At 42.9% G+C, this 18,325-nt stretch overlaps 3 protein-coding genes across 6 annotated transcripts; 1 reads left to right on the forward strand and 2 right to left on the reverse strand.

Annotated features, from left to right (window-relative positions):
- Positions 1-399: 399 nt before the first annotated feature.
- On the reverse strand, positions 400-3,194 carry LOC106655524 (cytochrome b5-related protein-like). Its single transcript, XM_014375948.2, has 4 exons — positions 2,629-3,194; positions 2,295-2,562; positions 1,703-2,210; positions 400-1,545 (listed from the first exon to the last, which is right to left on the reverse strand). The coding sequence occupies exons 1-4, from the start codon at positions 2,860-2,862 to the stop codon at positions 1,248-1,250; spliced, it is 1,308 nt and encodes a 435-aa protein (XP_014231434.1). The 5' UTR covers positions 2,863-3,194; the 3' UTR covers positions 400-1,247.
- Positions 3,195-6,961: 3,767 nt separating this feature from the next.
- On the forward strand, positions 6,962-12,927 carry LOC106655601 (protein deltex-like). Of its 3 annotated transcripts, none has more exons than XM_014376075.2 (5): positions 6,962-7,857; positions 9,469-9,676; positions 9,772-10,104; positions 10,651-11,555; positions 11,692-12,927. In XM_014376075.2, the coding sequence occupies exons 1-5, from the start codon at positions 7,664-7,666 to the stop codon at positions 12,065-12,067; spliced, it is 2,016 nt and encodes a 671-aa protein (XP_014231561.1). In that variant the 5' UTR covers positions 6,962-7,663; the 3' UTR covers positions 12,068-12,927. The 3 variants fall into 3 exon arrangements, with proteins under 3 accessions (XP_014231561.1, XP_014231562.1, XP_014231563.1); XM_014376076.2 differs by having other exon boundaries at positions 9,484-9,676; XM_014376077.2 differs by having other exon boundaries at positions 6,963-7,857; positions 10,651-11,530; positions 11,692-11,918.
- LOC106655599 (zinc finger protein 585A-like) lies at positions 12,925-17,318 on the reverse strand. Of its 2 annotated transcripts, XM_023459006.1 has the most exons (5): positions 16,943-17,318; positions 16,793-16,868; positions 16,525-16,713; positions 13,791-16,350; positions 12,925-13,657 (listed from the first exon to the last, which is right to left on the reverse strand). In XM_023459006.1, the coding sequence occupies exons 1-4, from the start codon at positions 16,975-16,977 to the stop codon at positions 13,831-13,833; spliced, it is 2,820 nt and encodes a 939-aa protein (XP_023314774.1). In that variant the 5' UTR covers positions 16,978-17,318; the 3' UTR covers positions 12,925-13,657; positions 13,791-13,830. The 2 variants fall into 2 exon arrangements, with proteins under 2 accessions (XP_023314774.1, XP_014231560.2); XM_014376074.2 differs by having other exon boundaries at positions 13,791-16,713.
- Between the last annotated feature and the right edge of the window lie 1,007 nt (positions 17,319-18,325).

An 18,325-nucleotide genomic window follows, 5' to 3' on the forward strand; every position in this document is an offset into this window, starting at 1 on the left:
AAATATATCGTCAAAAGCGACGGCATAGCGGAATTCTTCTTCAAGATGAATGAACGAATCGATCGACAAACGCGGGTCGACGCCAAGGACAAGACGGGCTTTACACATACCCCTTCTATGGGCCGTATAGTGACTTCTATTGTCGAATGCCATTGAGAGTCCGTTTAATCTTGGTACGAATCTGACCGACGTCGCTTTTTCCACCAAAGTTCATTTTGGAGAAATGCTCGATCAAAATCGTTTTTATAAACTGAAATATCATTCCGATGATTTTCTCGAAATTAGCGTCTCGCGCCTTGTCGGTCGGAAACAGTGTTTTCTTAATAATTATAAGTTTTCGTCGCGCGAAGCGTGATGTATAATCCGCAACGTTTGAATATGTGTGCGCTGTTTTTTTTGTTTTTTTTTTTATTATCTTCGAGTCACAAAACTCTGGTAAATTATCATTTTCTTGTGTGCGGGTGTGTGGCTCATTAGATGATAGATCGAACGTTAACAAAAAATTTACTAGCTCAGAAACGTAGGATTACATTTGCATTCGATGCCTCGAATCGGAGCGAATAAAAATAAACTCGATCGCGTGCAACAATAACAACGAATGTATTCATGTTTTCTTTAGAACTATTTTTGATAGTTTTTTGACACATCAAACAAAATTTATTTCACAATAACTGTATGATAAACATATGTACAAAAGAAATAAAAAAACAACAATTACAACAACAATAACAACGTGGGGCGACCCAAGTAGAAATGCTTAACGTTAATGTAATAGACCAATGACCGTAATAATGACCATTTTAAATGTTTTAAAGTTCAACTTTTCTGTTAAAATTACATTAGAACAATTATGCGCATTTTGAATATTTTAATAATAATAATGTAACCGATTCCAGAAATGTAGATCAGCTTTCAACGCTTTGATATACAATGATATCAGTTCAAGTCTTCACCGGTAGATGGCGAGCACCTTTGTTTCTGGAAATCTGCAAGTGGCGAAGACAAAACAGTTGTACATAATTCAAGGCACAGTTTCAATTCTCTAGCGAAGCTTATATTGTTTTTCTTCTTGATATGAAAAATTTATAAAAACAAACGTTACATCTCTCATCAGTAAATCATATCCAGTTCTAATGGCCCTGTTTACGATCGACTTCGCCCACGAAAACAAAAAAAAAGAAGATTTCGCATCTCTACCAGGGCAACGACACAATTACGCCCCGAGCATCACAAGAGAGCAACTAGCATCAAGCCGCAGCAGTCTTGTGGAAATTTTCGGCCCTCGGCTCGGCCCTGGCCAGCTGCTCGTACTGTCCCCGGATGAGCTGCCAACTCGTCATGCTCGCGTTGAGCTTGACGCCGAACTCGCGGCACGTCTCCCTGAACGCGGGCACGCAGAGCTCGAGGTAGGCGTGATCCACGGTGGGCAGCAGGTGGTGCAGGCCGTGCGAGCCGAAATTCGTCAGTATGAGGAAGAGCGACTCGTCGACCAGGCGGCGGCCTCGCACCGCGTCCAGCTCCATCAGGCCCCAGTCGAGGTCTTTTCTGCGCAGCGCAGCGGCGAAGTAGAAAAAAAAAAACGAGATTATAACCAGTTCGTTTTTTATCGCGTTTATGCATAATGCATCAGCGTCGCGCGCGCAAAAAAAGGCATACTATGTGCGATAATTTTTAATCGTCGTCGTAAATTACATGATCATACCTGCACACGTCGCCGTCGTGGAAGATTTCCGGATGATGATGAGCCGCCGTCAAGCCGACGAAGTGAAAGATGAAGCTGCTCGCGGCGATCAGCGCCAGCCACAGCTGAAGTCCCTGGGCCGGGCTCGAGGCGACGTAGCTCATGGCCGCGGGCAACAGGAACGGCACGAGGTCGCGCAACTCCGGACTACGCCACTCCCACAGGATCGAGTAGTACCTCTTGACGGCCTGACCGAAGTAGGCCACGGTCATGACCGTAGGCGAGATGAGGAGGCTGAGGGCACGACGGGGCCAGGATTTGTCGGGACGAGGGAGAAACTCGAGGAAGGGCTCGAACGCGTAGATCTCCATGTCCCAGAGGGTGTTGGGATAGAGATGATGGCTGAGCGAGTGCGAGACTCGCCACTCCTTCGAGGACATGAGGCTCAGGTCGAAGTAGTACATGCGAAAGTTGTCGCGCTGGTGGAAGAAGTTGTGCGCTATTATCACGGTCCACGTGAGGAATATGGCTGCGCCGCGAGAAAAACAAAAGCAATCACATTAATGTACGAGGCTCGAAAAATATATAAAATAAATAATGAAGATAAAATTACAGCTGAGAACCAGCACGCTCCAGGACTTGTAGGCGGCCGCGGCCACTGCCGTAGCGAGGGCCATCGCCGCCAGCGAGTCGGCGATCAGTTTCGACGAGGTGGCCGGTCGATGATAGTCGACGTTCTTCAGCGCCTCGCGCACCCTGCCCTTGAATCGGCGATAGAAGCCGTCCGGCGCGAAGGTGTAGGGCAGCGATCGTTGGCTCGTCGCCGGCCGTACGTAGAACTTGGGCAGCAGACGCTCGGCTCGATCGGTAATGTGGTGACACTGTGACGGTAGAGAGATATAATCGTTGAGAGGAGGATAAATTTTATTGTGAAAATAAAAAAATACCTCGAAGGCCTCGGTGATGTCCGTGCCCTTGGTCATGGCTATCCACTCGGCGCCGCCCGGATGGCTCGCCGCGAACGACTCGAGATCGTAGAGGCCGTCGTGGACGCGCCACAGTCCCTCGGCGCCGTCGTCCTTGCGCCTGCCCTCCAGAAAGCCCCAGGCCGTCTTCAGAAAGTGATCGCGTCCGCTCGGGTAGCGCATGCCCGGTATGCTGCTCTCGAGCTTCTTCGCCATGTCGACTTTCTTTTTTTTTTTTCTTTTTTTCTTTTGATTGTCTAACTATAGATTTCGTTACGCGCGACTGACTAGAAGTTCGAACGATGAAATGACTTTTCGAGCGATATTTGGATTATATATACGTATTTATAAGAGCTAATCACAGCCACAGACACACGGATTGTTTAATTTCTTTCAACTTAAAATTTTCAGCCGACACTAATTCGTAGAATCCGTGAATATTATCGTTCACATTGCAAATTATAACAATTGTGATAAAAAAATCGCGCGATCGCGCGCGTGTTCGCGCTCGTGCGCCGGCAAAAGTTCAACTATATACTGCCGCACGAGTCGCCGAGCGCAGTCAACGTTTTGCGCCTCGCGCGAGTATATTTTATATATATACGTCCCTCTCTTTTGCTCTCTCGGTGCATCGTTTACGCGATGTTTTGCTGTTGCTGTTTTGCCGTACTGCTGCTGCAACGGGAGATAATGCACGAAAGCGAGGAATATATAAAACTCGCTCCGAGCGTCTAGATATATAATACGAACACACGCGGAGCAGAGAGAGAGAGAGAGAGAGAGAGAAGCGTTTGTACGTTTGTGTGTTTACATGTGTATGTAATCAGTCGCACTCGAAGAGTCACGATGATCGTCGACGATTCTTAATCTTGGCATATATGTACCGCGCGCGCGCGAGGATTACTTAATTGTCAATTCGATGAATTATATTCGTTTCGTTCGTTCGTTTGGCTGCTTCTCATTTTTGTCATTCGTTGCGCGTCGAACTCGCGATGTTCGGAGAAAGACTACGCGGAGTCGATTCGCGCTCGATCTATACTTTATAAAATAAAAAGGGTAAAAAATAATCTCTCCATCAATAAACATATATTCGCGCGCTCGCCAGGCATCGGCCAAGATCGTTTTACATTTTTGACCTTACGACTTTTTCTGCTTCTTCTTCTTCTTGTCGCGTCTTTCTCTCGGCATTGATGTATGCAGATTTACTTGGAAGCCTGCCGAGTTTGTTCAAAATAATTATAAAATGCAGCGGCGTCGATCCGAGGATTGTTTTTTTTTATTTTTCAAAGCGCGATGCAAAAATATCGTGCAATCTTGCGCTCGAAGTTACACTTTTTTTTGTACTCGTTCTCGCCGGCACAGATGTACATATAATTTACGTAATGATTTTTGTGCTTCGTCGCTTAGACGACGACGACGACGACGCGGATCGGTCGTGTCTGAAAATAGCGCGCAGTCATTGAAAAAATTTTCATTCTCGGTACAGAGCACTTGTATTATTAGATAAATATTATTTTTTTGGAAGGATTTGTTGACTCGGCTTTACAATATGTGTACTGCTGTGCGCCGGCTTTGATGTTTCGAATTTACGTCATTACGAAAGTAAAGAGGAGAGAAACGGTCCTATAATTCGTTTGTAGGGGTCTACACTTGTGAGTTCGATGAGCCGTGAAGCGTAGGTTGGATTACAGGAGAGAATGAGAGCCAATTGTCGGGCAACTAATCAATAGTATTTTTGTCGCTTCGTGAGGTTGGTCCTATGCGATTGCTTGGGTCGTGCACTTGTCCGCGAATATTAAGCATCGAAAAATTCTTATTTACACGACACGTAATAGTATGTATTTGTAGGTATAAAATATGATAATTGTTCCAGTTTGGGTGGTCTACGAGTGGTTTATTTTGCGCACACTGCGCTCAAAAAAATAGGCCCATGTTGAATGTACAAAATTTTAAGCAATGATAAGCAAAAAATACTGACATAAAAATTACGATATAACATATGAATACGTGGTATTTAGCCCGCACTAAAGTCCAGAAGTGCCTTTTACGTACCATTGTGGCAGCATAATAAAACAATACTATATATTATTTCGCTAATTTCAGGCGATTTTTACATTACAATGATGTTATAATTCTTGAGCACAAATGACCAGAAAATGACAAGTTAATTGTTTAAAAAATTTAGACTATTTTTTAACCACTTTGAATACGATATAATGATTCCAGTTTGAGCCTCTACCGCTGGATGGCGAGTCTCTTTATTTCAGTAAATCTGCAAGTGGCAAAGTCAAAGTAACTGTATATAAATTTACTTGAGACATTGACGTACCTAACAATGCTGAAATGAATCTCTAGCTCCAATAGGACAAACGACTAAGTGGTTAACTGCTATAATATATCGAGCCGAAAAATGAAATCGAACGAATATACGGGATCCACTCGCAGATACTCTTTGCGGCATTCGTACAGAAACTGGAGCCTAAGTTTCCTGTTATTTCAATGCTTACAATCGTCAAACGTTACGCTTACATTGAGAGGGTGAAACTGGACCCATAGAGGTACGAGCGACGTCGGGGCTAAACAAGATAGATCCCGATTTTGAACGTAAACGAGACATTACCGATGCGAGCGAGTTTTTTTTCCGTAAATTTATCGCCCGCTTATCGCCTTCTTCAACAAAATCGTGAAAAATACGATCGCCTCGCAGCTCGTCGAAAATTGGCAGTCGATATGAAAATTGTATCTCGTAAACTCCGCGAGCGTCGTCACGATGATACGAAGGGTCGCTGCGTGGTAGGTTAGCGATCGGTCTTTATCGCTCGTTTGGATATATAGTGTCAAGAATCGAGCAAGAGAAGCTTGTCGAATTGCAAAAAATTAGAATAAAAATGATTCGTCGAACGGTCTTGCGAGGCGCCTATCGATTATTCGCCAATAAATAAGCCAATCGATAGAACGTCCGTAAAATTAAAGAGCAATCATCGGATCGAGTCACGTGCACTCGTATACACATTATAAACGTCGCGCATCTGCTGCGCGCCGAGTGTGTTTTACGAGGCGTTTTGTATAGGCTTATATATATACTATCGGAGTCCCCTTCCCTCGATATTACATACGTGACACTTGTCCGTGTACTTTTTTTTTTTCGTCAAGAGATATATATGGTAAATCCGCAGTAGGAGTAGCAGCGCACGTGCACGCGTCGCATATGTGCTCGCGACAAACATACACAAAAATATAATATACATACATACGTCGATGTCCCCGCGTCTCAGTCGGATCTCTCGAACCGCACGATATATAGGGCGAGGCAGTGTCGGTGCACATGCTCCACTATACATAACTACTGTCACTGCTCGTATATATATGTGTGTTTATGAGCGACGACGGTGCAGTTGCGCACCCTATATATGGCCTCGCGATCATGACGACGATGATGACGATGATGGGCCCGCGTCGTGTATACGGTGTTATATACAAAAAAAACACATACACACATGATATAACGTGTCTCTTTCTTTCTCCCGCCCGCAGTATAATATACGCTCCGATCGAATTGCCGCAGTAGCGGCGGCGGCGGCGGCAGCGGTGGTGGATCGCCCATATACACACACGCATACGTTGTGCATGTAATGTACTGCAGCGACATGGGCTCTTATGAACGTTCTATATACAGTGTACGTATGTTGCACATTATAAAGCAGCACACGTGTGCGGATCGGTATATGTGTGCAATGGCCATAGCATTTAGTAGCGAGCAGCGGCTCGAGTCGCAAGTGCAGCGTTGCCTTATATAGTTGGTCATGCAGCTGCAGTTTATCGGCGTAAAATTGTAAAAGGTGACGGCTTAAAAACAAAAACAACATTTATTCACGTTAGTTAATTAACATTTAGCTATCGCGGTCGATCGATGTGCAGTTCTAAAATTTTGGAGCAACCGAAATAATAGGTTTGTGTATTAATTGTATACAAAAAGTTGAACTGCAAGCGATAATACGTCAATCTGCTCTCTCTCTCTCTCTCTCTCTGCATCTGTGTTATCCCATTGACATTTCGAATGTTTTGAAATATGTCAAACGCACTCGACCAGCGGCTGCATCGTCAACAACAACGACATATAAGCTGTCGTCTGCGTGGCCGTCCGCGCAACCGCGAGCAGCTACAGCATCCACGTTAGAGCTTATGATACAGTGCTATATAGATACACGACCAGGCAGGCAGTGCAGAATTGAGAAAGAGAGAGGCCGCACAGTCTCTCTCTCTCTCTCTCTCCACATAGTACAACTAAAAAGAAGAAGAAGAAAGAAAGAAAAAAAAAGGAAATAAATAAAAAGAAGGGGTTGGCGCGCGTAGTGGGGATCGAGCCCAGTGTGTGCTCCAGCGATAGCGGCTCTTTTCTCTCTCTCTCCAACGTATATACAGATTTATCCTGGCTGTACGTATACGTACCACTGTTATACCGACTCAGGAGAGTAGAGAGAGAGACTGGTCGGTGGCTCTGTATATATATGTACGTCTGCATATATATACATACAAGCTAAGCGAGAGCGAGACGGAGAAGAGAGAGAATTTAATTGAGGTCCCCCCGAGGGCCAGTGCGCGCCGAGCTCTCTCTCTCTCTCTCTCTCTCTCACTCTGTTTCTCGTGCCACAGCTCCGCGTGGGAGAGTATAGAACGTTCCCACGGATCCGCGGGGACTTGTGTGCCGTGCTGCGCTGCGCATAGTGTCTATCTGTGTGTGTACAGTTGTGTGTATGTATCGCGCGCTGCTCTCGCGTTGAAAACTCCATCCTGAGGCAGGCACAGCATCTCTCGTACACAGCTCTCTCTCGCTCGCTCTACTCCCATACATACGTGTATATCTCCGAGCATGTCGTTGCATTATTTTGAATATCGTACCGATGCAACGACGAGTGCAGCTGGCGATCGTCGCGAGTTCAGCGTATCCGTCTTGTAGTTACAACCGTGTTCAACTGTGTGCAGTGATAGTTACAGTGACATAAAGCGAAGCGATATTATGTACCAGGACGGCCGATCGTCGTCGTCAACGGCTGCGTCGTCGTCGGCACACGCGGTCGTCGTCTGGGAATGGGAGAACAGGCAGGGCCGATGGCGGCCCTACAGTCCGGCCGTGTCGCAGCACCTCGAGCGCGCCTACTGCAAGAAGCTCACCAGGGTCTTTCTCAACGACGCCGATCCCAGCCTCGACAGGTAGTTTTAGCTCGGCATATACCAATATACCATTTACGTACATTCGCACGATACTTCGTATATACATCGTCGCGTATGCTAAATATTTCCACTGTCTTATCTCTTCCTCCTCGCTCGAAGGTCTCGGAATTTTATTTTTTTTTTGTACATATTCCTTCCTGTGATGGAGATTGCGCTAATTGTATCGTGGGTTTTTATAAAAATTTCGTATAATACGTATATCGGAGAGGATGGCGCACACTCGTGTATCTGTATATAATTCATAAGAGTCGATACATCGGTGTGTGTGTGTGTGCCCCTCTGGCAAGTGTATACAATATAATATTGTATATGTATACATATGTATCGTATACAGACACACACACACAGGCCAACGAAGCGAAATATATGTGCGTGTGCGCGTCGCCGATGACGAGTAAAAGAGAAAGAGAGAGATTCTCAACAGGTGGATACAGCGTCTCTCTCTACCTACCTACCTGTATATATGTGTGTACCTGCGTGTGTGAGAATTACTTTCATCTCTCTCTTTCTCTTTCTCTCGCGTCGTGAGAATTCACTAGTATATACGTACAGCGAGAGCCGGCCAAGGATTGTAGTATCCTCGCGTGCAGCGTGTATAATGTGTAAGAGGAATTATATGTGAGCATTATATATAGCGAAAGAGACTTTCGGAGGAGATGCCTCGTAACGTTCCGTATGTAAGCGAGGCGATTGCTCGAGCGAGGGAGATGTAAATGACTCTTCTGTATATACACCGCAAAATTAGTAATATATTTCACGGAAAAAAGGTCCGTGACCTTTTGTTTCTCGCGTCTCGCCTAATCTGCTGCTCGCTCCGAAGACGACTGACAACATCGTTGTATGCAAGCTCGTATAATGCTGCGGAGATCCCGTTTTAATAATCATTTTTAATGCGCGCGCGCTAAGCGCAACGCGCGATCTACTTTCATCGCGGTGCACTCGGTATACGTACATAGTGACGCGAGAATCAGTTGCGACGCGTTTTGCGCGACCGTTATTAACTTACTTTTTTTTTGCTTTAGTTTTCGTTTCCTCGTATTGCGAGCGCGCACCTTCGAGTATTTCAAAAATTTGAAATTCCGTCCCGTTTATAATACACGTTATACGTTATATATACCGGCCACTCGATACCTCCAACGACGAGCGTGCGATATTTTTTTTCTTACACCTCGGTAGAGTACAGCATATGTATGACCGGGAGGTGAAATTTAAGATGCAACTAATACGCACTATGTGCACGCATTGCTGCGCGATTCGGAAGCGTGAGCGCGCGCTAGAGGCATCGGTGGGACTTCCCCGCAAAAGAGCGTGAGAATCGAGTTGGGGTGCGCGCGAGAATTTCGCGCGGAATTTTTCACGTATTTTACTCATTGACCAAAATTTAAGTAGGGTAGTTGGACCAATCGATGAAAGTATGCTTCGAAAAACAATTAAAAATATATTTGTACGGACGTTATTCAATTCTTTCGTTGAAAAAGTATAATTATTGCATATCCCAAAAGTGGTCATTCACTGGTCCAAGTACCCTACGAGATAAAATAAGAAAAAAAAAACAAGTTGAAATGAGTACACGACGAATGAGAAAGACAGTCAATATTGCGACAGGTACTACATCAATCTGAAGACGAGCACGCAGTGCACGGAGGACGGCGACGAGACCCACGTGGTCAGGCGCATGTTCTATCCGCCGATCTCGCCGGCGGGCCGCGGCGCCAAGTGGGAGTGGGCCGGCGACACCGACGACTGGCACACCTACGACATGGAGGTGCAGTGCCTCATCGAGGAGTCCTGGGCCAGGGTAAACATCCTCTTTCATCTTCGTTCTCGCACTCCGTGTAATCTTCATTCGTTCTTTATCTATTATTTTTTTTTTTTTTTTTTTTTTTTTTGCAGGGCGAGCAAGAGATCGACGTGTCGAAGACGTATCTCGGCTTCCCGTACATCATCAATTTCTGCACGCTGACGCAGGTGCGCTGCTGCACGGGCTACGTCAGGCCCATCAGGCGCGTCCTGCAGGCGCCCTATCCCCTGGTCAAGGTCAGCTGGGACGAGCTGCACAGCATCGTGTCGAGGTGGCCCGCCATCGTCTGCAACAATAATAACAACAACAACAGCAACAACAATAACACCATGAGCAAAACTTCCTCGTCGAGCTCGAGCACGAAGACGTCGAGCAGCAACAAGAAGCAGTCGTCGAGCGGCAATCCAAAGAAAAACGGCAAAAAGGTCGGTGTACACAGACGAAAAGCATTGAATCTAGTCTCAAGTCTATCCCAGCGGAAATTTTTTGAAAATAAAGTGCATTGTAATGTTGTAAACTGTAATAAAAAGTAAAAAAGTGTAAAAAAATGTAAGATGACTAATGATTTCAGACATGTGATGCGTTTTTCTACACTTACAACTAACATATTTAAAAAAATGTAAAAGAGTGTCAAAAAATGTGATTTTATGCTGCCTTTTTTAATGCATTGGCTGTCCGAAATAGCTAGTAATATTACATTTTTTTACATTTTATTAAATTTTACAATTTAATATGATGGTTTTAGTTACTACTTTTACTTTTTCTCGAACGAATTTTCTTTTAGTCGGGGTAGCTACAGCAAAAAATTTAGCATTGAAATATGCCCAATAATTTTGCTGTGGCAGCAAAATATCTTCTTCTGATCCAGCAGTCAATTTTTGTTAAACTTGCCTCTAAGATTTTTTTCAGTGTAATTTTGTGATTTTTCGATCGATTGTTTCGTATTTTATTTTATCGTATTTCTCTCGCAGAACAAAAACGGAGAACACGGCTCGTCCAACTTGGCCCGGGTGATACTGAGCAACTTCAACATATTCGGCCATCACAACAAGCAGAACGTCGAGCCCGAGCAGCAGCTGCAGCATCAGGAACGTCAATCGCAGAGACAACAGCAGCAGCAACTGCAACAGAGCAGCCACGGCGCGTCGCACGAGAAGAGGCCGGTACTGCAGCAGCAGCGTCAGCACAACAACAACGCGTCGAACCAGCAAACGTTGCGTCGTGGTGCGTCGTCGGGCAGCTGGGACCACCATCACCACCATCACCACCAGCATCAGTTACAGTCGTCGTCGTCGTCGTCGATGCTCGACGTCGACTCGAGCAGCACCAAGAGCGGCCGCAGGCCCAGCGTCGACACGGTCTCGACCTATCTGAGCCACGAGGCCGCCCAATCCGGCCTCAATCTGCTCGACACGTCGCTGGGCAGCGTCAACGGCGGCGGCAGCGAGGACAGCGTCTTCGTGCGTCCCTCTCACCAACAACGGCTATCGGACGAGCCTCCCTGCGACATCGCGATCGCGCAGCAAGAGTCCTCCTGCAACAACGCCGTCGTCGGCGTGGACGCCGCCTCGGACGTCATATCGCACTACGTCAAGGTCGTGGAGAGCGACGGCGGCGACTCCTGCCCGATCTGTCTGGGCCAAGCCGAGCCGCTTACGGTCGAGCTGACGCGCTGCCGTCACAGGCTGCATCTGGCCTGCCTCAACGCCATGCTGAGCTCGCAGCGTCCGCCCTGCATGTACATACAGTGCCCGGTCTGTCGGATGATCTACGGCGAGAAGCGGGGCAATCAGCCTCACGGACTCATGAACTGGACGACGTTGAATCGAAGCCTGCCCGGGTACCCCAACTGTAAGACCATTCAAATTACTTACGAGTAAGCACAATGATCGCCGAAAACAAAAGATAAAAAACAGCAGCAACAGTAGTTGTGTGTCTGTGTGTGTGTTTGTGGGCGAGCTGCGGTCGACACGATCACGACTAACCGAAAAAAAAATTGTTTTTATTTGCAGCATACCATCAGGAATACAGGGAGCCGAGCACCCGCACCCGGGACAGACGTACTACGCGGTCGGATTTCCGCGAACCTGCTACCTGCCCGACAGCGAGCTCGGCCGCAGGGTACTACGCCTGCTACAGGTAGCCTTCGAGCGCAGACTGGTGTTCACGGTGGGCCGCTCGGTCACCACTGGCCGCGAGGACGTCGTCACCTGGAACGGCATACATCACAAGACCGAGCTCGGGCCTGCGCAGAGCGGCCACGGCTACCCGGACGCCAAGTACCTCGAGCGTACCCTCGGCGAGCTGGCCGCCCACGGCGTCACGGACAGTCTGCAGCTGCTCTACTCGTCGGCGGCCTCGGATCGGCTCTATCAGGAGCTGGCCTGAAAATTATTATTATTATTATATGTAGTAGGGTTGTTGTTGAGCGTACGAACGACTGAAATATTTATGTATTAAATATATATTATTATTTTTTTTTTTTTAATGTGTAACATCGTGTAGCGAGAATATTTATACGTATGCAATTATGTATTAGATTAGAAGGGAAAATGAAACTTTATTCAAAGTAATATGCGGGCATTAAGAAAAACCACATATTTATTTCTTATATGTAATATAAGAAAATAAGTTGACCGATGTTGTCTTCCACTCGCTCTTGCCGGAGGTTTGAATCGTGCTAATTATCTTCAAAAAGTTTATATTGCATTCATACGAGGAAAAAAAAAATATGAAACATGCCTAGTCACGGTAATAAATACGGAGTAAAAAAAATTTTTTTTTTATCTTAGCGAAATAATTGTATAGTTTAAGATCAAACCTTTGGAACAATGTGTCTTCCAAGCCTACATATGGTTATTACAATTAATAATATATAAATAAGGATGTAATCGTGAAGAAAAGAACGATAGCGTGCAATCACAAACGGTTGCTCTCCGAGCAATCGAAAAAATATCAAATAATTATTTTTAAAATCTTTATTACGGGGGTACTAATGGTTTTTGGTACAATATTAACTGTATTAAGTTATTATCCATTATTCGAGTAAATTAATTTGCCAAGAATACGCCCATATCGATAAACTAAATGTCAAAATAATCGTTTTGACATAGCATAGATTATTAATTTCTACGATTAGTCTTATGTGTCGAGAATTATTTAAACGCATCAAAATGCATCATCGAAAAGTATTCCAAAACTGTAATTTTTATAACGAAAGAAAAAGATCAAGCAAACTCCAAATATTTTTTTATAAAAAAAACTCGAAGGAATCGTTTATTTGGGCTTGTAGCAAAAATATCGTTATACATAAAGGATCGTTGAGTCATTTTCCGATGACTTTGTCAAACTATAGAATTTATGTATGTTTTTAGATTAATTACATATGCACATTCGCATAGTCATGAAAAAAAAGTACAACAGAGTACTTTGTATACTGTATTAAAGAGTAACGTTAGTACTCGAACTCCTGCCCTCTTCCAATTAGCGATTAAGTCATTGAAGACGAATACAAAAATTCCAGATTCATTATTAAATTAGTGAATTTTCCGAATGTTGTAAAATTCATGTTTGATTTTATAATAAATTATTATTTTATATTGAAATGATTTGCTATCTTGTACTCGTTGCTTTTCTTATATTAAGTTCAATGCATAAATGAGGTTTACTCCAGTTGCTGTCACATAATTAATTATTGCATAGTCGAACTGTTATCTATGAACAACAATCGGTATGTCTTCTAATTTATTTACATTTTTGATTTGATATAACCCCGAGATCGTAAGCCCGTGCAGTACACTTTCTCATTCATGTACATCAGCATTTTACATTGGCCCCAGCGCGTAATCTTCTACACAAACACATCGAAGCCTGATCCTATCCTTGTTTTGACATATATGCGACAATTTTTATCTGAAGAATTGTGGGAACTAATGTCAATATTGGTCCTTGTTGCGAATTCGGATCACTTGAAAGTATCTGAAAAAAATGTCATTCCACCTTTTAACATAATTCTTAGCAACTTGTCGTTTTAAAATATTTCTCCAAAAGCCGATATCAATTATTTTAATGAGCAAAATATTCATGAACATCATAGATCAAATTCAAGTACCTATTATTCGGTGAAGAGTCCTGAATCAAATTTTTGACATTTATTTGCACAGCGTGGCATCTTTATGCATCTTTGTATTAATATGCCTTTTGAGCCCATCCTTTCGTTTAAATGTACTTTTGCATATTGTGCATGCATGAGTGATGTTAGTATGCGTCGTCTCAATGTGCCTCTTGAGACTGGGAATTCGTGGAAATGACTTTCCGCATATATCACAAGCGTGAGTAATTTTATTATGCTCCGAATCGATGTGATCTCGGAGATAAGTTTTAGTGGAAAATTTCTTTTTGCAGGTATCGCATTCAAAAGTTATTTTTCTATGCACCGCATCGACGTGGACTGTGCGTTCGGACTTTGTAGTGAATTTCTTACCGCACTCGCGGCATTCGTGTTTTTTACCATTATTGTGTATCGATTCAATGTGGACTCTGAGTTTATCCTTTCGTTTAAATGTCTTATTGCATTTGTCACATGCATGTGTGGTGCCATAATGCTCCGCTTCGACGTGGTGTTTGAGTTCTTCCTTCTTAGAGTATTTCTTTTCGCATAAATCACACGGATGTTTAATGCGCTTATGTACCATATCGTTATGTATTTTGAGATAACTTTTGCTTTTCAATTTCTTTTTACAGATATCACATGGATAAGTGATTTTATTATGCACCGAATTGATATGGTCTCTGAGTTGCTTCTTTGATGGATATTTCTTTCCGCATATTTCACATTTAGGCCCCGTACCGTCATGCGTCGAATCGATATGGTCTTGGAGATTCTCCTTTCGTTTGAATATTTTTCCGCATATTTCACAAGGCAAGGCAAAATTATTATGCGACTCTTCTATGTGTCTTTTGAGAGAATTTACACGAGAGTATACTTTTCCACAAGTTTCGCACTTATGAGTGATTTTATTGTGCACCGAATCGATGTGGGTTTGCAGAGCGATGTTCCGTGAAAATACCTTTCCGCATAATTTACACTTAGGTCCGATACCATTGTGCAGAGCATCGATGTGCTTCTGGAGACTGGATTTGGTTATGAATGTACTCCCGCATGTACCGCATTTATGCTTGACACCCTCGTGTCTCGAACTGATGTGGAGCTTGAGACGGGCTCTATGCGTGAATGTCTTTCCACAAGTACCACACGCATGGGAGGTCTTTTTATTTTTATGCGCCTGAGCTATGTGAGCGCGGAGATTAGGCGTATTCGTATATATCTTTCCGCACGTGTCGCATTTATGCTTGATACCCTTATGGACCGAATCGATGTGCATTCTGATGGTGGTTTTGTGCATGAATTTTTTTCCGCATATATTACATGGGTGAAGGATTTTGTTATGCACGGCGTTGATGTGCGATTTTATCAATATCTTGCTGGAGCATTCCTTTCCGCATGTATCGCATGTGAATTTGATGCCACTGTGCTTCGAGATAATGTGGGTTTCGAGATAACGTTCGCTGGGAAATTTCTTTTGGCATCGATCGCATTCATAAGTATGCGTATGCTTATCGTGCAGCAAACGTATGTGAATTCGGAGTCCTCTCTGAAGTGAAAATGACTTTCCGCATGTACCGCATTCGTGTCTCTTACCATTATGCTTCGAATCTGTGTGATTTTTTAGCTCACCCTTCGTGCAGTATTCCTTTCCGCATGTAACGCATGTGAATTTGATTCCACTATGCATTCTAACAATGTGGCCTTGGATATGGCTCTTCACAAGGAATGTCTTTTTGCATACATCACATTCATAAGTGATTTTATTATGCACCGTATTGATGTGAATTTGGAGAGAATTCTTAGTTCTGAATTTTTGCCCACACTTTCCACATTTATATTTCTTCTTACCCATATGTATCAATTCAATGTGCCTTTTGACAGTGCTTTTTTGTGTAAATCTCTTTTTACATATATCACATTCAAAAGGGATTTTTTTGTGTAATGCATCTATTTTGAGTTTGCTCTTTTGAGCACATTTTTTTTCACGTGATTTATGCGCCGAGGTGCTACCGATTTGAAGTGTACCCCTCTGTGATTTAAGTCTCTTTTGAAGGGTAGACTTTTTCATAATTCTTTTTTTTTTATTTTGTTTGACTAGTTCACAATTCAAATTCATCTCTTCTCCACTGTCAATAAAATTTTCTTTCTTCGGTCTCAGCGCTACTGGTAAATTCACCCTGGGCTTGACATCTTCACACTCGAAAACTATTTGGACTTCACCGTCAAAATTCAAATTCGATTCCTCGGCCATATCGTCGGCAACTTCTTCTTTAATTTTTTCCAGGGGTTCTTCTTTAATTTTGTTTTGATTCATTTTCTGTCGTAGTAATAAATTATTATTGGGCTTCTCATCTTGACATTCGAATTCAATTTCTATGTCGTTATTGACTTCACCGTCAAAATTCAAATTCGATTCCTCGGCCATGTCGTCGACAACTTCTTCTTTAATTTTTTCCGGGGGTTCTTCTTTAATTTTGTTTTGATTCATTTTCTGTCGTAGTAATAAGTTCTTATTGGGCTTCTCATCTTGACATTCGAATTCAATTTCTATGTCGTTATTGACTTCACCGTCAAAATTCGAATTCGATTCCTCGGCCATGTCGTCGACAACTTCTTCTTTAATTTTTTCCGGGGGTTCTTCTTTAATTTTGTTTTGATTCATTTTCTGTCGTAGTAATAAGTTCTTATTGGGCTTCTCGTCGTGACATTCGAATTTGATTTCGATTTCGTTATTGACTTCACCGTCGAAATTCGAATTCGATTCTTCTGCCATGTCGTCGATGTTTTCCTCTTTCAGATTCTTCGCAGGCTCTTTTTTAATTTTGTTTAAATCCATTTTCCCTCGAAGTAATAAGTTCTTATCGGACTTCACGTCTTTACATTGGAATTCAATTGCCATATCGTCGCATCTTGGAATCCGAAGGACCTGTTGAAAGTTATAGTTGAGTAAACATTTTCATCAAAAACAATTAGGATCACATTAGTTTATAATTATTAATTCTCACCAAATTATCTCGGAATCGCAAGTGTAGGACGTTTTTATGATCAGTTGGAGACAATTCAGAAGGTTCCTTATTCTCCCTGAAATAATTGTGTAAGATTTAGTTATATTTTTTAAAATTACAATATTTTGTCACACGTGAAATAAAAATTACTTGACGGAAGAGTTGAATATTTCACTGGGCTCCATCTTTTTCTCAACGAAATTTGTTAAGGACTAAACTTTCTAGGCTAGTCAAAAGCGATCTAACTTGAACTTAATTTAATAATATTTACATATCAAGAAGTGACCGTTTGAGAGTTTAAATTTTGACCAATTTGAAAATAAAGTAAAAATTCTGTGACGCATGAATTTACTATTATTTTTTACTCCTATTTAGAGGGATTGTAACTTTCTAATAATTGGTACTTTCAAATCATCATTTCACACATTCACGTACAACACGCAATTGCTGATAAGAACTTATTAAATTTATCAATTATTTTTCACGAGAATCACTTGCTTCAGACGATGCGATGCTTTCTATACTGTTTCACGTATTGACGTCGTAACGTATACCGACTAATATATCCATCGAGGAGCGCGCTCGCGCTCGCTCTGGCAAGTATGTCAGAAAGAGCTGCGGCGTATACACGCTCCTCATATACATCGCACTGGCGTTTTTCGCTGCCCGAGAAAACTCTTCTTCACTCTCATTTGAATTTGATAACAGATATCTTAATTCTGTAAAGTGCTATGGAATCCTGGATAAAAATGCAATCCAACGATAATTAAGACGAACCGGAAAAAGTTTATTTTCAACAAAATACGAGCGATTGAAAGAAAAATCCACTTCGCAAAAAACGTTCTTATCAAAAAGTGGTCAGATCAAAATGAGTTTCAGACCATTTACTGTGTTCACGTCATACGCTTATGCATTGTTACACCGTCGATGTATATCATCGAGAGCAATAATAATAATACATTTTCGTAAACTCATACATCGATACATACATACATACACATACTGTCACGTCGGGAGACGGGACTTTTGTAACTTTACGGTAAGGTATTAAGTTCAAGTTAGGAGCAAATAATTTAAATAAAAAAATAGATATATTGTTCGTTTATAACTTACATTGTTGAGATGCTGCAGGCGTCGTGGCACAGAGGCAGCTAGGCACGGAGGCTGTGGCACAGAAACAGAGGACACTCAGCACTGAGAGACCCGCACTGGTCGGAGTCGCGAACGAGGTTGATTGAAAAATTTTTTAGATAGAGAGAATCGGTTACAGATCTTCGATGTGTAACTTTTCGTTCGTAACGGCTTCGGCGGCTAAAAACTATATGGAAACTCCATTTCTGTGAGACTCGCGTCTTTGTCTCTGCCTTGGTGTCGCGAGCAGCCTGCAACTCGTCTATCGACACATATGTTGTTATTTGAACTCCGATCTTCTCTGATCGTTCGATTTAATTTTCTATTATATTTTTTATTTTTATTTAATAGCCCGTGAGAACATCGAATCTTCGACAGTTGCACCGGGGCCATGTGGTTCGT

This window comes from Trichogramma pretiosum, unplaced genomic scaffold (genome assembly GCF_000599845.2).
Source record: "Trichogramma pretiosum strain Unisexual culture from Peru unplaced genomic scaffold, Tpre_2.0 scaffold73, whole genome shotgun sequence".
Lineage (NCBI taxonomy): Eukaryota > Metazoa > Arthropoda > Insecta > Hymenoptera > Trichogrammatidae > Trichogramma > Trichogramma pretiosum.